Source organism: Anopheles coustani, chromosome 2, assembly GCF_943734705.1.
Source record: "Anopheles coustani chromosome 2, idAnoCousDA_361_x.2, whole genome shotgun sequence".
Taxonomy (NCBI): domain Eukaryota; kingdom Metazoa; phylum Arthropoda; class Insecta; order Diptera; family Culicidae; genus Anopheles; species Anopheles coustani.
This window is the reverse complement of record NC_071289.1, coordinates 47,553,069-47,578,110: the sequence shown is the minus strand read 5'-3', so window position 1 is coordinate 47,578,110 and position 25,042 is coordinate 47,553,069. Positions and strand designations below refer to the sequence as shown.

General features: G+C 34.4%; 1 protein-coding gene across 1 annotated transcript in view; it reads left to right on the top strand.

Annotated features, from left to right (window-relative positions):
* The window catches only part of LOC131262496 (sodium channel protein para), a 57,225-nt gene that overhangs the window by 18,517 nt on the left and 13,666 nt on the right, over window positions 1-25,042 (top strand). The window contains exons 7-21 of the mRNA XM_058264512.1: window positions 3,563-3,718; window positions 3,897-4,102; window positions 4,937-5,065; window positions 7,049-7,140; window positions 8,941-9,153; window positions 9,300-9,363; window positions 9,525-9,669; window positions 10,012-10,176; window positions 12,038-12,313; window positions 13,971-13,991; window positions 14,875-14,937; window positions 15,335-15,518; window positions 17,368-17,564; window positions 17,638-17,737; window positions 17,954-18,022. Coding sequence (XP_058120495.1) covers window positions 3,563-3,718; window positions 3,897-4,102; window positions 4,937-5,065; window positions 7,049-7,140; window positions 8,941-9,153; window positions 9,300-9,363; window positions 9,525-9,669; window positions 10,012-10,176; window positions 12,038-12,313; window positions 13,971-13,991; window positions 14,875-14,937; window positions 15,335-15,518; window positions 17,368-17,564; window positions 17,638-17,737; window positions 17,954-18,022 — 2,080 coding nt within the window. The remainder of the gene's footprint in view (window positions 1-3,562; window positions 3,719-3,896; window positions 4,103-4,936; window positions 5,066-7,048; window positions 7,141-8,940; window positions 9,154-9,299; window positions 9,364-9,524; window positions 9,670-10,011; window positions 10,177-12,037; window positions 12,314-13,970; window positions 13,992-14,874; window positions 14,938-15,334; window positions 15,519-17,367; window positions 17,565-17,637; window positions 17,738-17,953; window positions 18,023-25,042) is intronic.

The window sequence follows — 25,042 nt, the reverse complement described above, 5'->3', positions numbered from 1 at the left end:
CTAAATCCATTATTCAAGCAAGCAAGAATAATAGTATGTCAATCTATATATTCTTTGATATATATAGATGCAAAATAACTAAAATTTTCTATAGTTTTTTTAAATTTATTTTTTTCATCATATGTTTCACTTATACTATGGTTTTTGTTTCCAATTTTACTATAGCTTTTCATTATTCGCATCGCGTAGTGCAAAGAATTAAAAGAAGCACAAGAAAGATGTGTTTAACACAGTGTATAAACATTAACACAACTTACACGTTCATTGGAGAATTATTAATTATGTAATCCATTTTCTTAATGAAATACAGCGCGTAACACGATCATAAAACTTTCCTTCAGCTATATGTTTGACAAGTCATTCAAAAACTTAGAATACGAATGAGTTGCAGATGTTTGCAGATGTCATATGAAAAACATGTCGGCTGTTATTGTATCTATTTTGTACTACAACAAGAAATTTTTAGGATTATTAATTCATTTAAATTCATTTAAAATAATAGCAAATGGCTTCAAGGAAGTGGCATGTTAAATATAATTACAATAAATAATGATTGTAACACATCGAGAGATTTTGATCAACACGTGGTACGCGCTGTATTTTTTGTTTATTAAATACTGGGACGAATGTATATTGACTTTTTAAGTACTGCTACCAAAACTCATGCTCCGGCCAATATCGATAAATTGCTAGTGGCTGCATTTTTAATATAATTAAAAATGAACTCCTCATCTTTCATGAAGACCTTAAATGTGCTTGTAAAAAAAAGCTTTCAAGGTTCCGCGTATGTAACTTAGCTTTCAATGTGTATTTTGCTTAGAATTATTTATAAAATATGTAATGTGAAATAAAATATCGCTGAAATTTTCATGGATTTAGAATGTTCCATAGAACTTTCTATAGCTACGACTATCAAATTGTTACCCCTTGAACAAAAATACTTTCAAGCATGCTTTTTCCTTACGCACAGTTGTGTGTGTTTTATTTCCATAATGATTATGTATGATTGGACGGATTGGATTGCAAAAGATAGTATAATCTTGTTGGGTCAATTAAACGAGCCTTTCTGCAATTATAGTATATTGTATGCAATTATGCTTTATAAAACAATGGAATTGTATTAACAGTGCTTACATTGGTAAAAACACCGGAACACCATTGGAAAATAATTGGTGAAAACACCGATGAGTTTTGAAAAACGGTTAAATAGTTGAATCTGTAGAAACACTTATTGACATAGTGACGTCAGTGCCTCCAGAAGTTTGAAATATATGCTTTGACAATATTTAGTTTTACTAGTGCTTGAATCTTCTCCACTTGTGAGCCACTTTCACGGTTGGATGACACCGATCGATCTTCATCTTACTAGATCCATCTCCGTTGTTATCCCATTTCCAATGATTTGTATCATATTGTCCGAAGGGTCGCTAATGAGCACATGCCATACCTACGGCTTAAGTAATAAATTCTTATAAATCATTCGTTTGGTCTTCGAGACCATTCGTCAACAGAATGTCTGAATAACCAATTGCTGATATAATGGCAATAAAATCGATGCATCTTATGTAATTATCAGATAAAAAACATACGCGAGATCAATTCTGATTTAAAATCTTGCTGGTGTCAAAATTTCATATTCTGCATAGGGATCTATTTTCCTGGTACGGTGGTAAGCCAGCGTTTATTAGGAATAAGAAAATGGATTTAAATATTTAGTTTAGAAAGTGCCTCTATCAACCAGTTTAAGCGGTTAATGATACAGTTATATTTTTAATAGGCAACTGTAAATGTTACTGTACTTTTAGAGTTTGAGAACTGCGAGAATTTATTCTTTATATACTTTTTCAAAACTACTACTATTTTGTTAGAATAGAAAAGTTAGAAAAAAACTTTTAAAAATTTACTACTATTTTCTATTTTAAAAATCTAATGGAAGTATTTCATATTTCGGAAGTAATCTAATGGAAGTAATTCGGGTCAAGCGTAATCAGATTTATTTTGCTATTGGAAAGCTAAATCATTGCACCTTACCTTCACAATAATGCAGTTATTACGATACAACACTGTGTTAGATATTAAGCATTGTGTAAAATCTCCCTAGTACAGGAGGAACGCCGGATATGTAGTATTCATCTACAACCACAACTTGAAAATATCTCGTGTCTGGTACTCTGTGGTATTAGGAACGGCTGGTTACCGATTTATAATATACCGTCTTCTGGTCACAGTAACTCTTTCGAAGAGAGTTGCTTGTTAATTTGCTAATAGTTAATAGCAATATTTAATCTGGATAAGTTCTGGAAACTGGTGTTCATGTTTCATAATTACTTGCAACTACCTTGCTTGCCATGGTATAGAAAGAGACGGAATGCGACGGATTACTGTGCAAATGTATTATGCTTGGGTTGGGCATCATGGTTATACTCGTATATGTCCCTAGGCGATAACTGACAAGTTTCAGCAAAATGATGATGATGTAATAGTCGTAAATAAATGTACATGTTACGGGAATTCATTGTTCTACGTAACGGTCCACTAAAGGTGTTGACTTACTTTATTTGTACATATTTACGACCATCCTCTACCCAATTAAAGGCTTGGTCTAAACCATTGGTCTGGATACATGACGCGTGACTTTAGAGAATTTTGAGGCTAAATTGCTAGCATTCAATTGATACTCGGCTGACAAATTTACTAAAACAAACTACAAAATTTACTAAATATCATTGTTCATACAACAACAAATATAAAACTATGATTATTATGCAACCCGCTTTAAAATATATTTTAAAATTAAAAGTATGCCCAATCGGTCTTCCACTGAAGAAAATCATCGAGAATAGTCCGAAAAGGACCTCATACATATTTTTCACATTTTTTGACAACTATTTCGATCGAAACCATGATACTAAGGGTGATATGCCTTAAGCTTTGACAAGATATTAATCTAGATCAAGTAAAACATACCAGTCAACTCTTCATATTGAATCTTAGGTAAGCCGTATTTTCGTCTTCGAGAAATTCTAAACGTTTGTTAATACAGTGATAATCATGGTAATTTATGAATTTTCCTTTACACATTGTGGAAGCGAGAATATATACAATGTTTAAGTAAAAAAGTGTTGGAGGTGTACCTTGTAAAAAAGTTAGTCAACGTACTGTTGCTATGCTTATCGCATAAATAATACTTTTGTTTATTCTATACCCAAGCTTAAGCATATTTGTTTGCTATTTAATTGATTTGTCTAATGGCATGATACTTCGATTTGGCTTTCAAGACCTCACTTTTTAGACCGATGATACCGAAAATATTCAATATATTTTATTTGTGATAGGTTAATGTTTTTATATATTTATGAAACATAATGAACCAAACAAAATATACGTTATTGAAATGTGTTACAATTTCATAACATAAGACATTTTTCTTTTTCTCTTTTTTCCTATTTGACTTCTTCGAAACCATCTATCCCAATGACACTCTAATTTATCAATCTCCTAAACATGCTGTCCAAAACCACGAACTTTGCGGGGATCGACAACGTGCCGTTAAAATTCCCAGATACGTTACGATGACGAAGATGAGGATGAAGGCCCTCAACCGGACCCTACACTTGAACAGGGAGTGCCGGTCCCAGTTCGAATGCAGGGCAGCTTCCCTCCGGAATTGGCCTCCACCCCTCTCGAGGATATCGACAGTTTTTATTCGAATCAAAGGGTAAGGAACTACATGTTTGTTTATTTTGTTCACAAGTCTACCCAGAAGTAGTGCACCCCTTTCCATGCAATATTACGGCAAATTAAGACAGATAATAAATAAATTTGAACGTGTTTTCAATTTCTTTATTGTAATTTCAAAGTTTCTAACATTATTTTCTTTTTGTTCTCTTTCACAGACATTCGTAGTAGTTAGTAGAGGGAAAGACATTTTTCGTTTCTCCGCCACAAACGCATTATATGTACTTGATCCGTTCAACCCTATACGCCGCGTAGCTATTTATATTTTAGTACATCCGCTGTTTTCACTTTTTATAATAACAACCATTCTTGTTAATTGTATATTAATGATTATGCCTACCACGCCAACAGTTGAATCCACTGAGTAAGTATTAAATATCTACACTTCATACTATTAGAACTGACCCTTTCAATCGTTAGTATTCAATAGCAGAGACATTATTCTAGAAAATTCAAACTAACTGTCCATGTTGCATAATCTATCCTTTCCCTAGAATTTGAGCGTTGATATTTGCAGGATGATGAATATTTCTTTTTTCGAGGTGATTAGGTCATGATTTACCATGATTTAATGATTTCCTGTATTTTTCGAATATCAGTTATGTTTGATGCGATATTTTTTAGGTGTATGGTTTTCGATTAATCTTTGTCGTACCATACCATGTTTATATATGACATATTGTAGCATACTTTAACATAATTACTTAGAGATTGATTAGCGCTAGAGTGAAGCATTAGTTATTAGGCCTTATTGAATTTTAACATCTTTTCTGATTTATCTTTAAGGTAAAATGTGGAATGGAATTAATTGAATAATCAGAAAATGACAATTTGTTCTCAAGTAACTCTAAAGAGAATTGTGAAATATTGATAGAATTATTCCATACAAACAAAACATTTGATTATAGTTTACCTATTTAAGTTCTTCAATCAGGAATGGTGAATATTTAAAATATTTGATATCTTAGGCGGTATCTAAAACCATTCTCTAACCTCATGGGATGGGGGATTTAACATGCCGTTGATAAAATTCCACTACATTTTGGCCATTGTTCATCTCTAGACGTCATATTTTTTATTCATGGTGGTACTGAAATATCTAAAAACGACCAAAAGGAATAGTTTCATCATAATTATTTATAAAACTGTCAAAATAATTATTTATAAACCTGTCTTGTGTTACTATTCATAACCACAGGGTGATATTCACCGGCATCTACACGTTCGAATCAGCTGTAAAAGTGATGGCGCGAGGTTTCATATTACAACCGTTTACTTATCTTAGAGATGCATGGAATTGGTTGGACTTCGTAGTAATAGCATTAGCGTGAGTTTTAATTCTCTAGATATCAGTCAACTATCTTAAACATTTGTTTTTACGGCCATCATGAAAGGGTATGGTATCAGATTTACAATAAATTGCTACAAAACTTCCATTTGTTAATTTTACGAATTATGGGGATCCGCGACAGCCGAGCGGTTGCGCCGGTTAGAAAATCGGCCCATGAGCGCCGGGGCTCATCACCTCGACGGCGTGGGTTCGAGTCCCAACCGAGACCGGACCCTCCCCTGTACGAGAGGACTGACTATCCACGTACACATAGAGTAAAAAGAAAATTATATTAATTTTCCCTACCTCCATACCCAATCATGGTTGCAATAATTATAAATATATTCATATAAGATGTGGTAATTGCCCTACGCGTGTAGTACCCTATGAATGTTAATTTAAATTCTTTTTAACATACCGTTTCTAAAACGCGAGAGTTATGAATGGGTGAAGTAGTTGATTTATTTTTGCGACGTTCAATTCAAAATAATGAAAATATTGTTACTTTGAATATAAATAAATTCAATAACTTTTCTTTCTGCACTCTTACCATTAAGTTTAGAACTTATCATATAACGGTTGGATACAGACACATACACAAGGATTTAGACAACTAATAATTTTTACTGAATAGGCGTTATTTGATTCCTAGCATTAATTTTATCTCTACGAGGGTTGCCTTTTTAGTTTCGGGATTTGGAAAAACTGCTGATGCAATCTGTTAATTAACCATTTTTATCGTAAAGTATGACGTTTTTGAGGTTATCCGTTCTCAGAACGTTTTGGCATACGAACGCTATTTGTGTTGTTAAAAAAATGTTTAAAGTTTCAATCGACACGAGTCTTTTTTCAGAGATCTTCGCTTCTCCAGGTGTTGAAAAACGTTGACCTCTCAGTAAATTTTTTACGTACGGGAATTAAAAGAAGACATTTGGTGCTAGATCCAGGACTATATGGCGGATGACTCATCAAAGTTTAGACACCGTTAAGTTTAGAACTTATCATATAACGGTTGGATACAGACACATACACAAGGATTTAGACAACTAATAACTTTTACTGAATAAGCGTTATTTGATTCGTAGCATTAATTTTATCTCTAAGAGGGTTGCCTTTTTAGTTTCGGGATTTGGAAAAACTGGTGATGCAATCTACCAACTAACAATTTTATCGTAAAGTTTGACGTTTTTGAGGTTATACGTACTCAGAACGTTTTGACATACGAGCGCCATTTGTGTTGTTTAAAAAATGTAAAAACTTAAAAGGCAACCTACGTATAGGCGATGTACAGCTCTTAACATGGCTTCCGGTTCTGTTTAACGAAAAATATTTCGATAGCTGTTCCATCAAGACAAGCACAGGAACAAGAATATTTATACCCGAAATGGTTTTTGATCATTCATCGACGCTTCCAAAATGAAATATTGCTAAGGGTAATGGTGATGACATTCACTAAGTATTCAATGTGTGTGAGTAAAACTTTTATCAAAACAGCTCGAATACTACTGTTGCTATTTGTCAGTGAATTGCATGAAAAAAATTGTTGTAAACACACCGCAAATTATCAAGTCATATCTTTTAACATGAACCAGTATTCTATACTTTTGACATGAACCAATATTGCCATGAACCCAAAACGTGGTTTATTCAATTCATGTAATTGTTTAGGAAACTTTTTGTTTACGCTTAAATGTTGAACTTCTCTAGTGAAAAAATCTTTGCCTAAGAGCTTGAACGAATCAATTGCGGAAAAATAAAATCAACTACATTCACAGTTCAACAGGTTCGAACTAAACAGAGATACAATTCATTCATTTGTCTAGTAAACACGACATGCATTCATGTATGTCAATTTCATCTTAAAAGTGGAAGCTTATAAAGAAGAAATTTGAGATCATTAAAACATGCTTTTATCTTTTGATATTTCATTCAAATGCTGATACCATTGTATGGGAACTACTCCGCTGCTGAAAACAACAGATATGTAACTATGGGTATAGATTTGGGTAATCTCGCTGCATTGAGAACATTCAGGGTATTACGAGCTCTCAAGACAGTAGCCATCGTTCCGGGTAAGTAATTCGTACAGTATTTCATGCTGTCAACCTACAATATTATGTGGTTGTGGTAACAAGCTTTCCTTTTTGAATCTGACCTACGAATCTGACTAAATAATCGCTCCATATTAGCAGCAAAGACAGCAATCGTTTTTTACCAAGCACGTAAAGGTTTCTTGCAGGGCCCTGTAACTACATGGTACACTACAAAAACAGAACAGTTGCTAGTGGCAATTTATTTCGACTAAAACAAATGCGTCATTTAAATTGTAGTTGAACTCATAGATTAATATTTTACAAGACGACTAATCAAAGATTCGATAAAAACGAAGAAGCTACGTGAATTGATTTGAAAATTGAACATGAAAAATATGATACAAATTAGTATGATAGATTATACATGCATGCAAGCACATATCATAAGCTAGATAAATTATTCTCTAGAACACTGTTTATTATATCTTTTAACGCTAGAATACATAGCTTGGGAATCTTGCCGTATGCTTTTTAGCGTTAATTTTTACCTCTATTTCTAACTCGCTATAACTTTGTCATTTTTTAAAAAAGTGTTGTCTAAAATTCTTATTTCTTATTCTCTAAAAATTCTATGGGGTCCGCGACAGCCGAGCGGTAGCGCCGGTTAGAAAATCGGCCCATGAGCGTCGGGGCTCACCACCTCGACGGCGTGGGTTCGAATACCAGCCGAGACCGAACCTTCCCCTGTACGAGAGGACTGACTATCTACGTACAACCGGGAAACAAGTCTCGTAAGCCCTTACGGGCAGGCATGACCAACAACAAGGTCGTTACGCCAAGAAAAAAAAAGAAAATTCTTATTTTTAGGCAACTTTTTAAAAAATATTGTCATATAACGAATGTTGGGGATGCCCATGGCGCAACGGTAGCTCGAGGAAACACCACGCCACAGGTGTGGGATCGAATCTCGAGTCTGGCACCCTACGGTATTACGAACGGCTGACCACCGATCTATAATATACCGTCTTTCGGTCACACAAACTCTCTTCGGAGAGAGGCCTTGTCCCACTAGGGGATGTCGTGCCACAAAAAAAAAAAAAAAAACGAATGACACCCCAAATTGTCTATAAAGATGTGGATTTTGAAATTTTCCATAGGTTGTTTCCGTGCTGTTTTTCGTTCCATTATTTCGCGTGCATTTCGAAGTTTTATGCGAGATACTTTTGTATGGGAATTGGTGTTATTTTCGTTATTTTTGAGGCCAACTTATGGCATCATTTGTAACCGCAAAAATATTATATTATTTTTTTAATGTGGCTCAACATACTAGCCTTCTAGATCCACTTTTTTCTGGATCTACGTTATATATTTTAATGAATTAAAGTGGAGAAAAACTTAATTTCGACTTTTTTTTTGCTATACACCAAGCTTGGGGAACGATGAAGAGGTGCATAGGAAATCCGAAAACGTCAAAATACATATAGTAAAAAACAAATATAAAAAGAGCGGTCAAAATGACCGCTCAAAAGCTTTCTAGGGATAGTGAAGTTGGTTCTAGGAACTGATCGAACATAAAAATCAGAATTGTTTGTTTTAAATGTAGCTTTGGATCTTAAGAAAAGCCTTATTTGTTTATCAGAAACGTTAATCAGAAATAGTCTTTTTGATTTCTATTCCTCATACATACGAAACAACATAGCACCATTTAAGATTTAATCGTCAAGTGAACTGTTTGTGTGTAGCATACCAGCATGATATGTCATTCTTTTATTCCCTGTGCAACACTTGTTTTATCCCATCGACCCATGATTATTAACCATACTTTTTATCAACTTGCAGGTTTGAAAACCATCGTCGGAGCTGTCATAGAATCCGTAAAGAATCTCAGAGATGTGATAATTTTAACAATGTTTTCGTTGTCCGTGTTTGCTTTGATGGGCTTACAAATTTACATGGGCGTGCTTACTCAGAAGTGCATCAGGAAATTCCCATTAGACGGTTCATGGGGCAATTTGACAGATGAGAACTGGGAAAATTTCAACAACAATGAAAGTAAGTTGAACATTTGGACACAGAATTTGCATTCAGCAGATTCGTCCTTTTAGAGCTATTGCTGAATAATGCTGCTGTTGAGAACGTGTATATAACAACCTATGATTCAAATAAAAAATTGTATGGTTTATTGTGTCTTTGTACAGCCAATTGGTACCGAAACCCCGATTTAATTGATCCTCCTCTTTGCGGAAATTCGTCCGGCGCAGGGTATGTACTGTTAAGCAATTATGATAAGTTCAAATGTTGTAAATGTATATATGTTGTAAATGTATACATATGTATAAGAAACATTTGAACAAAAACATGTGAAAGAATCGATAGAATCCGCAAATATATTAAGAATATACTACTCTTAACTGCCGTTCCAGACAATGTGATGAAGACTACATTTGTTTACAAGGTTATGGTAAAAATCCAAATTACGGGTATACAAGTTTTGATACATTCGGATGGGCATTCTTGTCTGCCTTTCGTCTAATGACTCAAGATTATTGGGAGAATTTATATCAACTGGTTCGTACTGCATTCTAGCAATTAGATTAGATACTACACGCTCATTGATTATAAGTTGATTACCATCGTGATTTCGTTAAGTCGTCATGACTCTCATTTAAATTATTAACTTTGAAATAGTCACTCTTTTATCTAAACAGATTTTACCACCTTCCTCCTCTAACTGTTCATTTAGCCTATGACTCATTCCTTGCTCTAAATATATTTTTTCACTATCGGTTTTCCTTTTTTTTTGTCATTCAATCTTTCTACATGTAACCGAACATATTATTTTATCACTTGAAATGGTGTTATACTTACTAAACAAAATTCAATCCTTTTCTTCGATGGTGTGCAAAACAGGTGTTACGATCAGCTGGACCGTGGCACATGCTCTTCTTCATTGTGATTATCTTCTTGGGTTCGTTTTACCTTGTAAATTTAATCTTGGCCATTGTCGCCATGTCGTACGACGAACTCCAGAAGAAGGCCGAAGAGGAAGAGGCCGCCGAGGAAGAAGCACTGCGGGTGAGAATATTATTTCAAAGAACAAAACAATCGCAAACGCTATAGACAATTCTTTATTTCATCAACTAATTCCAAAGCGTTATGTGTTGTTCTTTTTCGTTCATTACTTGATATTTACAAACATGTATTGATCACGGTAGAACTATCAGGTTGTGAGGGTAGGCGTTCGCCCAATAAATTATTGATGTGGCAGCAATTATTTTGAAGTATGCCAGAAGTTAGCGCCTTCCTTTTATCTCAGCTATTCATTAGCGGCTTAACTTTACCATTGACTGATCGTAACATAAATTCTTAAATGTACCTACCCTAACAACCTAGTCCCATACTTCGCTCTTATTCATCACTTTCATTGGTTAAATATTGTTTAATGTGAGTTTATATATAAACTATCACTAGCTTTATTATTCTCGATTGTGTTCTGTGTATTGATCACAAAATGCCGGCTGCTTTCAATGTGTACACATTTGTATTCAAATCTTCGACAAACTTAATAATTTAATCACGAAAAAACATCAATTGTGTGATTCATCATCCAGCACGTTGTTTTACCTTTTTTGTTTTTGATAGCCAGCTGCCATGAGTTCTTAAATGGTGCATCACAAAAAAATAATTCAGCAAGCATAAAATTATAAATTACAAGCGAATATACGATTTCATTTTTCCGTTGGTTTAATGAAACCGTTGATTTAATAAATATTATGAACTTTGGCAGCCAAACTGTTAATAGTGAATGTCATTTATATCTATGTACATATATATTAATTGTACAATATTGCTTTAAAACTTCCTTCTTCCTGCAATACTTTTACTATGGAAAATATGTCGCATCAATTCATAGGAGGACCAACAGTTTAGTTCAGGGATCGGCACACGTTTTCCAAAAAGGGCCAGATGATTTAAGAGAAACCGAAGGCGCGGGATACTTTAAAAGATGCTTTAATGTTTTCAAACCCTTTGTAATGGAGAGAGGAACTTTCTAAATAGCAAAGTTACATAAAAAGTGGGAAAAGATAAAGTATTTAAAATGTTATCGATAAACATATAACAGGAACACCTCGTTGAACAATTTTCATCTTCATTTTTGGGAAGAAAACAAACCTGGCAAATCCAATAACAATTGGGATAGATTTTTCGTATTAAGCACTAAAATATTCTTACGGACCGGATAAAATCATTTGACGGGCCGGATTTGGCCCGCGGGCCGCACTTTGCCGACCCCTGGTTTAGTTGCACCTTTTCACGGGCTAAAACATTTTTTTTAAATTAATAAATGAATGAAATGAAAGAATTTGAGAATTTAATTAAATCATGAAAGCTGAATCATTTGAAAATGTAGTTTTTGCCAATCTAAACATTTACCATACGTTATATAGCATATGTTTAACTTTGTCATACAAAAACGATAAAGCACGATGCGCATTCAAATCTAAATTATCCGATCTCTTCGTAATGAAATTGCAATATTCCAGGCTGTCGTTTACATACATTTTATTTTGTTCCATTTTTATTGAGATGTTCGTTCCTTCTACTGTTTATTGATAGCTCGGTTAAATCTTCCTGAACATCCGTGTGCACTTTACACTCTGTGGAAGTTTGTGCATTTATTGTGTGTGCGGGTGATAATTTTGTATGGCAGTTTTGGCATATGTTGCGGATAATTCGTGCAACAAAACACCAACCAGTAAATACTACCTTACGTGGGCTTTAAGTATACCTCAGCGCATACTTAAACGCACTATGTACATTCGTTTGAATATTTAATGTTGCCAACGCGTATGTTCGAGTGGCTTATGTAAAACGAATCCTAATAATTATTTTTTCTTGTCAACTCAAAAACCGATATTGCGTCGATCGCCTGCAGGAAGCGGAAGAGGCAGCTGCAGCGAAAGCAGCTAAGTTGGAAGCTCATCAAGCAGCTGCAGCTGCGGCAGCCAATCCAGAAATCGCTAAGAGCCCATCGGACTTTTCCTGCCACAGCTACGAACTGTTTGTGGGGCAGGAAAAAGGCAATGATGACAACAACAAGGAGAAGATGTCAATCAGAAGCGAAGGATTGGAGTCGGTGAGCGAAATCACAAGAACAACCGCACCAACAGCTACTGCAGCTGGCACTGCAAAAGCCCGTAAAGTGAGCGCGGTAAGTATATATAATTGCTTGGCGCACTTTCATCACAATTATTCTATACTCTTCTACTCTGTCTGTCTGTTGAACTAACGATTCCCTGATGGTCAATGCAGAACACTCGTATTCTCGTACATTACACTTTTGATCACCCCTAATTCGACCATAATATTTACAATAACATAATTTTTTAGTTCAGCATATTGTACACAACAAATCTATTTTTGAAGTTCTAAAGCTAATTCATCAAGATACACATCTGCTGCTTTCTTCCCCCTTTTTTATATCACTGGACGAAGATCGGCAATTCACAGTTATTGATTTCAAATAGTTTAAAAAGTCTTTAGTTTTTTATGAAGGATGCAATGCTTACTTTCGAAGTCTGGAAAAAAACATACATATTTGATGACTAATGTTTTTCGATCGATGTTTACCGACCCTATGTCGTCTGCTCTTCGTGTTGGGCGATTAAAAAGTCTTACAGGGTTTGACAGATCAACTGCAAGATCCAGCAACTTTCCTTATAAATCTCACTTGCTTTCACGTCTGCAGCAAAATTGATTGATGTTCCTTTTTGGCAATGATCGATTACGCTCTCCGTGTCTAGTTATGGCTTCATGTTTACACATAACGCTGTTGACGTTACAACTTCAATTTTGTTGCTGACGTGAAAGAAAGTGTGATTTACAAGGAATGTTGCTGGATCTTGTAGTTGATCTGTTAAACCTTGTAACTCGATCAAAATGTATAGCATCCTTCTATAATTAGCTATTTTACTATTTATTCCGTTTTAGGTTGAGATTGTTATATTGTTAACTTTTCTATGACTAATTTTTGAGATGTATCTTTTGTAGTTTAAATTGCTTAGTTTTTCTTTAAATCGATGTCAATTATGCTTTCGAGTTTTTGGTTGACATAAACAATAATATAATATACAAATCATCACACTTACAATTTACACACTTCGTCAATGCCCACACAAATAAACATTCCAATGATCCTCTCTAATGCATCCTCTACGGAGTGATTTAAAAAAAGTGAACATAAAATGCATTCTCCTCGCAAGGAAGTAGAAGCCACAAGTAACCACTAAATGATAAGAATTATTTCACAATGCCACTATGTTGCATTTATTGGAATGTAGGCTGCGCTGGTACTACACACTATGAAATTATGTTAACACATTTCAATCCATGAGTTTAGAGGATTATGTTCATAAGGCTCACTTCGTTCACATGAAACTCTAAAATAAAACAACATTCCTAATCAATTATATTCAAGGAAGTAGTTTACTTGTAAACAGCACTTTTGATCAGTTTGTTCGTTTATCAAAGGCATTAAATGAGGATCATCTGTTGTTCTTCTACACTACTTTCCTTATTTGGAGTTTTGCATCACAGAACTGCTGATAATTAGACGTTTGATGTAGACGTCTATGCTAAAATAACCATCGTGTATGATTAAGAAAGATGAGATCAACAGCAATTTGAACATAGTACTACCATTTACTGTATTTTCTCCTTCCCTTATGATGCTCATTTCCCTCATCTGCTACGCGAAAAAAATAACTCTCCGATTACCATTACACACTCCCATAATTTCGTTCAAAACACACGACATTCAACAACAACATTATTTTGAAACTGCTCATCTTCGATCGGCCACTGCTCAGGGGGTCGCCACTGTTCAGAAGGTAGGTTGAACGCTTTGGTTTGATGGATTTTTTATATTTATTTTAATACGATTTTCAATTATGGATTTATAATTTCAGGTAGAAATTTATGACAAATTATGTTGCTTTTTATCAAATTTATCTGATTATTTTTTTCTAGGAATTGTAAATTAAAAATTCTTCATTATAAAGTTTCTGCAGGTTGAGTTTACTTATATCCTTCTCGGTTCTTTATAATCGTAAAAATATTTGAGTATTGAATGGTCGAAATGCGTCACTATTTTAGTGTTGTTGGCCTTCAACAACCAACTACTCTTATTATCAGATAGAGAATATTATGAATAAATATAAAATTTAAGAAAAAAAGTATGTATAATAATTTATTAAAATGTTTGTGTTTACATAGCAAAACAACAAATAAAGATCATATTTGCCAGATTATCATAGCCGAGAAGTGTTATGAAGCTATGTTTTCGTGAGTTCGTATGTAACGTGAGTTTATTTAGCATTTGAAATATTTTGAAACATTATCCTTCAGTTCAGTTGATACTAGCTACATCTATCTAATACATTTTTTTAAAATAATTATTCGTGCAGGCTTCATATTATTCATGTGCAATCTGTTATGTTTAGGTTAAGAATAATACAATTTGTGCATACGTGTAAAGCTCACAGTCAGTCATATCAGCTACAGCTCTCATAAAAGTCAATATGGAATATTGAAAAATGGAAAATAAACACGAAAAGTTTATTCTCTCTTTATGCCACACCCACACACAAATAAACGGTTGAATGAGATGTATTCTTAAAGAGTTGCTTTATATTGAATTAGAAACATTTAACACGTACTCAATTTACCATGCAACAGTGCCACACTAACCGATGAAAACCTATTACTTTTTAGGCTTCACTTTCATTACCTGGTTCACCATTTAATCTTCGTAGAGGATCTAGAGGATCACATCAGGTACAATCAACTCGAAAAATGCACTTTATTATTATTTTTTCTACGCTTTTTTAAGTTATCCATGCATCCCAATTTGGTCTCATAAATATCTCTACAATCTTTTTTCATTTATAATAGTTTTGATTCCCTTTATCGAATTTTAAACCTTTTTTAAACACTCATGTTTTGATAACAAATTCATCTACCACAATTCTTTTGCTCTTCCGACCGTAAACAAATAGTTTGAATCCTTTTTTAGTCCACTCACTATCCCACACTTAACACATGCAAAATAATCTCAACTCGTATACCTTCTGAGCGTATAACTTCAAGGATTTTTTTCAAAACTATTCTAACCTTCATGCGTTTCCATCCTTACTCAACTGCAACACGTGCGCACTGTTGCAACTTCCATCAGTTCACGATACGTAACGGTAGAGGACGTTTCGTTGGTGTACCTGGTAGCGATAGAAAACCACTGGTACTCTCAACATATCTCGATGCACAAGAACACCTGCCATATGCCGATGATTCCAACGCAGTGACCCCAATGTCGGAGGAAAATGGTGCAATCATCGTTCCAGTATACTATGCTAATTTAGGTACACTATAAAAAAAGAATATCTATCAAAAGATTGACAATTCTGAACCTTCTCTCTCATCTCCTATTCATACTTCTTTAACATTCTTTTTAACTCTATCATTCATGAAATAGCATATAGTAATAAGACTCTTCAATTATTCTAAAGCTTTGTGTTTCTTTTATATAACTTCTGAGTCTTTCATAATTTAAATCGGTTACATTTATTAAACTGGATTTATTCATGTTAATCTTTTTCGTATCCAGATTTCATACCGTTAATGCTTGCAAAACGATATGTAACTCCTTATGTTTTGTCTAATTCGTTCATGCCAATAAATGTACTCGAACAAAGCATGATTCAATACGGAGTTGCGGGATGTAATGACTTGAAAGAGAGAATGAATTCGACAAAAGCAATCAAACATAATCCTATTTTTTATAGTGTCCATCGCTAAATGAATCGCTTCAGCTCGGTTACCAAATACGTTGCTATATATCATTCCTGGAATAAGTTGAAATAATAATAAAACATAAGTAACCGAGCTGATTTAAAGCTTTCGCATTATTCGTATTTACACAAATTTGCATCCATTGTAAAGCAAGTCTGGCTAAAACTAAACTGTCACTGGCTTGATAAAAATGTGAACGACATGCGCAATACTGAATTTGATACAAAATTCAATTAAGTTCAAATTACATAAAAAAAAAAAAAATATATATATATATATATATCTATTGTTAGAACCTACGTTATATGTATATACATATATATATATATATATATATTGTTTAGAAAAGGAAACCAATTTTACTGGTACATGCTACGAGTCAAACGTAATGTTTTGTCATGTATTTTACATGACAACACGATACATAACTTATTTTTTAACTATAGGATAATTTATTACATGTTGATAATGCAAGTATTGTCACAAACTCCGTCTAATTAAGTTCGAAATGAGTACGAAATGAGCAACTGATAATGTACTAGAACTCGTTTCATTCATAATAAACATATATAATATCCGGTACTTAAATAAAACATTAACACGTTTAACTAATCTTATAACAATACCCAATTAACGATATGATGCTTACATGAAATAGATAGTTTCATGAGAGTAATTAGAACTTTTCTGTGTTTCTAATTTGGGCAAAACTGAATACTGAGCATGATACAGAAAAATAATTGAAACGGATAATTGAGATAGTTGAGGTGTAGAAATACAATGGACACAATATTTCTGGAGTGGTAAACAAAGAGACAAAGCATTAAAAGTCAACTGTTGAACTTTCTAAGAATTGGTTACCTGAAAGATAATCATAACCACAAGCTTTTGTACACTTTTTGATTCGCTGATCTTCTCTGTCTTTATCTGTCTGGGGGCTAAAAAACAAATTTACTTCCAATAGCGGTTCTAATCGAAAAATGTTGCACATTTCCAACACCCGAACTTCATTGATGGAAGAATTCATCCCATTTCATCACAGTCTTGAAAAACGACTTACAATTTTAAAAGTAAAGGGTGGATCCATAATTTTACGTACAATCTACAACTATGCATTTTCTTCAATATTCATAATTACCTAGATATCGAGTTGGGTCAATACGTCAATCGTTTTCTTTAAGACTGACTTCTTTAAAAATGTAACTTTCATGTTAGGTCCAAACTAAACCAAGAAATATGGCCTGAAATGCAAAGTATAGAGTGCAATAAAATTATTGAACCACCCGAATATATCTAACTTATGCACATCCTAGTTGCTGCTTCGCGAACAACGAGTTAGTCCCGTGAATATATATTATTAATTGTTTTCACTTTTCCTGTTGATGACGGTCGTGTGGCACTATCATACTATACATATAGGATCGAGGCATTCTTCGTATACCTCTCATCAATCGCGTATTTCGTACACATCTCACGGCGATCTTCTCGGTGGAATGACAAAAGAAAGTCGTTTACGCAATCGAACTGCGCGAAACACCAATCATTCAACCGTGCCCCCTCCGAATGCAACTAATCTCTGCTACGCCGATACTAACCATAAGGGACAACGCGATTTCGTAAGTAAAACAGCAGCTTTCACATCTTTCCCTTAGGCACATCTAAACGAACTGGAATTCTTTTTCTTTCCAGGACATGTCACAAGACTGCACAGATGAAGCAGGCAAAATTAAACACAACGACAATCCTTTCATAGAGCCTACTCAAACGCAAACTGTTGTAGATATGAAAGGTAACTGCATGTCCTAAATTTGTTTTAAGACAAAATCCGAAATTTATCCAAGCGATCGAACATGTTTGTTTTGTCGGCGTCGAACATTCCCTTATGTTAACCTCAACGACGTGTAAAATCGTGCAAAAACCAACTAAATCGACGTCGAGCAGGCAAACTAATTCGATCACTTGAACGGTGCGTTCCTGAGTCTAATGATTGATTTTGATTTTTTAGACGTAATGGTGTTGAACGATATCATCGAACAAGCTGCTGGTCGGCATAGTAGAGCTAGTGAGCATGGAGGTAATTTAAAATGTGTTTTATTACATACGTCCTTGTGTATATATATTTTATTGCCAAATGAGACATTTTTATCATGTAAATATCAAATTGATCTACTGGTACTGATTGGTATAATAATTTGATTAATCCATTGTTTGTCTTAAGTTATGTTATGCTATTTTCCACATAAGTAAGATTATTGATGTCCTTGCCCCTGGAGATGGGATACCGGGTGAAAGAAAGAACCGAAAGGCGTCAAAAACCTGTTTTTGTTGCAAAAACTGGTTAAAATACTCCTGCTATGGAATATTGAACAACATTTTCAAATTCATTAAAAACCATGTTTTGCTCATTCTATTCGATCAGATAGATTGTCATCCAATCATCTTTTGATAATGTTTGCTCACAGTCTAGAAAATTGATAAATACATAAAGTCAAGTTTTTGTTAAGCAACGCGAAATAAAGCGAAATAAAGTGGTCTTATTTAACCGATTTTTGTCTTCCATTTAGGAAACATTTTGCTCCTTAAAAGAAGTATTTTAAGAACTTTATGATTTTTTCATTCAGGGTTTTGATTATATATTGTTTTTATTAAAATGGTTTTAAATTTTTTTCTTCTTGGCGTAACTACCATCATGATCATGTCTGGTGAGCGAGGTGGTGAGCCTCAACGCTGATGGGTCGATTTTCTAGGCGGTGGTACCGCTCGGATGTCGCGGACTTCCTATTTTTAAAACTGTATTATGTGAATAACTTGCAAAATTTTAGGCATTTGAAGACCTGTTAGTTGATATTACATGTTTTGTCGCCTTTCGTCATTCGTGAGTTGATTTCAGCAACGGAACTGAAATTTTTAAACATTGCTTATAAATTGTTGATTTCATCAATCATTCACACACCATTGAAAGCTTTCATTCTAAGCTTGAAAAACATGAAACGGGATTTCAGTTATTCTACTCAAAGAAATCTTGAACATCATTATATGAAACATGTAATTACAAATTACCTATAATAATAATACTTTAAGCCTTAAATTAAAAAGTTGTTTTAACGGATTTATAAACTTTTCAAATTCATCAAATAAACGTCGTCATATTAGAATTTCAAAAAGTATTTTTCAATCCATGATATTTTCTGTTTAAAATGAATGCTAGGATGGACATATCAAAGAATAAATAAACGTCACTATGGAAAACTACTTCCTCCCAAGATCGATGGAAAAGAGGTCGCAGCATACTATGCAACGAATCACAACCGTGAACCCCTGGTCACAGCTTTGCGCAACCGCATGCGGTTGCGTTTTTTCCCATGGGAGAGATAGGAGCTGTCATGGGCTGTCACCGCAGACGCAAGACCTTGCGGTTGCTGTACTAAAAAATCAAACGAGTTTGATTCTTGCCGCAGACTCTTGCGTTTTTATATGTCAACAGTAAATTTTGTTCCTAGTAGACTTTAATGAGATTGTATGCTCATATAAGTGGTATATTCAAACATTAAAGTATTATTTTTGGCAAAAAGCTGTGCTCGTTTGACAGATCAAAAACGCAACCGCATGCGGTTGCGGAAAGCTGTGACCACAGGTTGAGACATTGTTTGACAGTTGGTTGGAATTTTGTTTACTTCTTACCACTTTTACTTTTTTACTTTTTATTTTTGTCGGTAAAAGAGTAAATGAGGCCCCTGCTTTAGTTTTTTCGGTCGTGGCAAGGGGTGTACCCTTGTACGTCGATATACAGTGACCGGCAGGAAAAAGTGCCCACTTAGAATTTTGTTGATTTTCGCTCAATATTTTTTTCTCAATCCATTTAAATATACTGCAAGTATTTTTTTTCGTATATTGATTTACATATTTCATATGAGATCCACTAATGAGTAAGCGAAAACAAACGTATTTTGATTTTGAGAAAAAAATAATAAAAAAAGTATCTAAAAAAACCGTGACAAGAAAAAGTGCCCACTTCAGTTATTCATTATCATACATCAAAATAAGAAATAATAAATGCATTTTGATATTTTATGTGTTCTCTTTTAGCTTTTAGAACCTGCTGAAGGCGCTTTGGCATGCTTTCTACTAGGATTTTTAGTTTTTGGGGATTTTATTCTTCTCAAGCGCGCATTAGAGCATCAAAATTGTCGTTTTTATTCGATACATCAGTTTTGGCCACCCTGGCATCGAGAACTGCCCACAAATTCTTAATCTCCGGGCTCTGAGGAGGCCATTTCAACAGTTTTGTCCGACAAGACGGGAAGAAAGACTTCGTCTTCTTGGCAGTATGTCGAACTTGGCCCCACCGGGCTGCGTGGAACTTGCCCCCGCCGGGAGAACGAACTTCTCTTCAAGGCCCGTCAGGATCAGTGAAATCTCCAGATTTTGTTGCAGGATGTTTATGTGTATGTTGTAATCTGCAGTTTTAACACCGTTAATGTTCCCAAGGCTCCCCACTCCACTGGACGAAAAACAACACCAGACCACCATATTGCCTCCTTCATGGCATACTGTGCCCTGGATGTGGCGAACCTGCAGCATTGCCTTCTTCGATCTGCGCTGTATACGTTCATACCATCTTCGATTAAAAAGTTCATATTTAGATTGGTTAGACCACAGAACCGTTTACCAGGATTCCAGAGGCATAGCACCATGTTCCTCAGCGAGCTTAAGACGCTTGGCCTTATTGGTCATGCTCATATAAAGAAGCCTCTTAGCAAGTCTGCTCTGTAACCCGTATGCAACAAGCCGACGACGGATAGTTCTTTCGAAAACTGATGAGTGAAGTGTTTCCATGACCTCTCTGACAGTTACTTTTGGATTTTTTTGATCTAACGAATGATCTTAGTGTCCATGCGTGCATCTGTTTTGCACATGTCTCCCCTACCAGGGCGATCCGCCTACGTTTAAAATTTCATTGTGATTTTTCCTACCGCTGCCTTGTGGATTTCGTGCTTTGAATGAATTACTTCAATGTAAATGAGTGTCATAAAACATATTTTATGCAAGGTAATTTCTTGTAACACTCAAATTAATGAGATACCAAAACCTGATATTAACAAATTGTATATCTACAACCAAATATGAATTAAACACGTGATCATACATGTATAAATATCGGAAATGGTGCTAACAAACCTAAAAAATATTAAAACGCAATAAATTGGTTAGCCCTCAATGGAAAAGTTTATGCAAAGCTCTAATTTTAAAAGTGGGCACTTTTTCTTGTCACTGTTTTTTTAGATTCCTTTTTTTATTATTTTTTTCTCAAAATCAAAATATGTTTGTTTTCGCTTACTCATTAGTGGATTTTATGTGAAATATGTAAATCAATATACTAAAAATACTTGCAGTATATTTAGTTGGATTGAGAAAAAATTATTGAGCGAAAATCAACAAAATTCGAAGTGGGCACTTTTTCCTGCCGTTCACTGTACCTGAGTATGCAATAGGTGGTACATCAATTCATAAATTTCGACCTACGAGTATTTGAACCGTTGTGTGTACCGTCAATTTCGGCTACGCAATCAACCTAGGGATGCGGCCCCGGCGGCAAAATCAGCATGCTTTCTCGTTCTGTCCAATTGACAATTGATACCACCAGAACGAGAAAGCATGCTGATTTTGCCACCAGGGGGTATGAGGGCCCCCCCTTATTTCTCAAAATTATAATAAACTCTCTTTTTCGGTAGGCCTAGTGCAGAACGCTCACTCCCTGCGGGCGCGCCGCCGTTTCCAAATCATTTCTACGGCTAAACTCATTGTTTCATGCTGTCCATCATGTGTGGTATAATTTGCAAGGGAACTTGATGTGTAAAAGTATATTAACGTACATTCAACCTTCACTGCGTGATTAGTTTATATCGTTATGTGCTTTTAAGCGAACTATTATACCTTTATTAGACAAGGAATGTATCTCAAATTTTTCTAGAAGTTTTCTGTCTAACGCGTTTGACAGATACATTCCTTCCTCAAAATCGGAACCGGGCACGACCGGGTCCGATTTTCGTTCGACTGGAATTTAGATGTCAAAGTGGCGATTTGTTTACTATTTGCACTGTTGTTTGTAACAGATTTTGTACGTTACTCTAGGATGAACAATACGCTAAATTCAAACATGAAAATGATGAAATAACTGCAAAACCTATTTTGTGGAACTTTGCGTTATTACACGAGCGGACATCATTTTTATTTCAAACGCCCTACCAGAGTCTACTTTGGCAGTAAAAGTTTAGTTGGCGTAAAAAAAATGCATTAGCGTTCAAAAATTCGAAAAGAATGCATGTGTTGCGCCTTGCATAGCTTCAGGCGCTTAATGTGAACAAGTAGGAAGACCTGGATGCAGACCAGGGCCTCATTTACCCTTTTACCGTTTACATCCAGTAGCATGTGGCGGGTGTCTAGTTACAGCGTTGACAGCACACCAAAATGATGTAATCGGATGAAAACCGATACGGCTTTTGGACCCCGTATGGGGTCTCCTGACGGCAAAATGTTAATTTCGAGAATCATGGCGACCAAAAGGATCCATAACTTCACACAGATATTTAGTTGTTATCCGCGAGACCATTGGCACTGTGATCCAAAATTTTTAGAATTACCTATTTCGTTTAAGAGATTTTTGCGAAGATCTCCCACAAGTATGCAAGTATGTTTCTAAACACTTTTTAAACCAACCGTCAACAATAGATCAGGCCGGAGCAGAAAATAGATTTGACCCGACCTGTCTTTGAATCGATCTTGCTTCCTCCATGCTATCGTGAAAATGTTTTTCTTTAACATTTCAAATAGCTAAGTAAACCACATTATCACATATTTTGCAAAATTATTTGTTTATCAACTGGCGATGGGTGTAACCACATTTTACCCATATATTTTAAAAATAATTTTTTGCTCGTTTTTTAAAGCTCATCACACTAACTGAATTTTTTTGTCAAATTTGTAAAAACATATATGTTTATTTGTTTTATAATAATAAATAGTCAAACGGTCACATTTCTAACAAAGTGTAATTCAATAATAATTTATTCATCTGTCGTTTTACCGTCTTTGGTTTTTGGGTCTATTTGTTTGTATTGATTTTATGTTTAAAATGTCTTTGTAGTGTTTGTGAATATTCAGTGTAATATTTTTATAATTCTCTTTTTTATTTTTATAACATTGTTTCGATAGACTGTACTAACTGTTTCCTGCAATTTTAGTAATATTTCATTTCATTATTAATATTTCACATCCCAATATGTGTTCTAATAAATTGTGTCCAAAATGTAGGTTGCCCGCAAACTCCTAGACTCCACTTTCTTGTGTTTTATTTATCTTTTTTGGGGGGTTAATAAAAAGATTTCTATCCGTATGAATAATGCCTACCATGGTACAGTAAACTCATCCAACGTAAGATTTTAATCGTTTTGAATAAACAGACAAAAGCAAGTATTTTAGTAGTATAGTTGTACCACTCATGGAATGTTTGCGTAGAATGTGTTGTTTTTAAGTTTTAAATTGACCACTATGCCACCAAGCACAAAAAACAAACACTAGTAGCTCATGTATACTTAAAATTTAACGAATATTGCTATGATATAACTATGATTTTTTTATGTTCAATGTAATACGATAAAATGGTACAATAAAACTATTTTTTTGAATTTGTTGGCAGCATAGTGTTCGCTATTTGCACGAAACACCTCGTTAAAGTAGAATAGAGTTAAGTTATATTACTTATTGGGTATACACAGATAACAGATCTTGAAATGTATAGCACCAAGTTTGTCAAACGTAATGTTTTGATTTCAGTTAGTTATTTAATGATTTTCGTATGACCGACTAGTTTGATTTATTTGTCCATTCCCCAGGGTTACAACTTTCTTTAACAACAAGTCCAATAATAAATAAACGACCTTTAGCTACGCTAAACTACAACGGTAAATGCTGTATTATTTGACAAAACAGCTTGATAAGATGTGATCTAAATGTGTAGTGAACAACAGACAATTTACGCCAACACCAGTTTTGACATGGTTTTATCTAAGAAAGCAAACCAGTAGTGACTAGAATAAAATTAAGTTCTTACTTTTTCTTAGCATATCATTCAAAAAATGGTAATAGTTGCGTATCCTGGTGCTAGCAGCATTTATTTTTGCAGCTTATATACATTACAACAGCTTGAAAAACAGATCATGAATACGTGCAGTACTATTAGGAACTATCACATAAGCTTCATACTTTGAACGTTTCAGTTTCTTATATGTTTACAGTGAAAGTAACTATGATTTTTTACTGAAATCGGAAACCCCTGAAACATATAGTATCATTTTTAGCACGCTTGATTTCACTGTTTTGCCGCTTGAGCATTTTACTAAGAGAGAGCGCAATATATCTAATTGATTACATGGTAGAATGAAAAAAACAGCACATCGAAAATAGCACCATGCCATGCTACTCATAGTAATTATCGTATGCTGTAATGCTATGCCATACTGTCTAGTTTAAAATTATTAATAGGTAATAGTCAACTAAACTTACGGTTGTGAAAAGTAAGATTTTTAAATACGAAACAATGTTAGAAGAGAAAAGTTAAGAATGTTATGTTAGAACATCAAATTACGTAGGGTTTCGAAAAACATATAACGCAAGCTATTATTCGCATTCCAATTGTATCCGGTTGGTATTGTTCCATAAAAATTAAATAGAATTGTATATGTCACTTGTGGCTTTGCAATAACATTTTTGAAACATTATTTTCGGAATTATAATTACATGTTACCTTTATTAAATTAGACTTTAGATTAACAACTTCTATATTAGATTTCGAATATAATAGTTAGATAGCTTTTTTAGAATATATCACAATAATTCAAGACAAGGCGCATTCAATCGGACAAAGAGATCTTCGAAATTCAAATATACCAGTAATTCCCCCAAATGTATTGACTTACGCAAATGAAAAACAAAAGTCAATTATTTCTAACCCCTTTATTGAAACTCCTATTAAATGGAGCAAATACAAGTTTATAACAAAAAAGAAAATACAACACAATTGAAAGTGAGTCGAAGC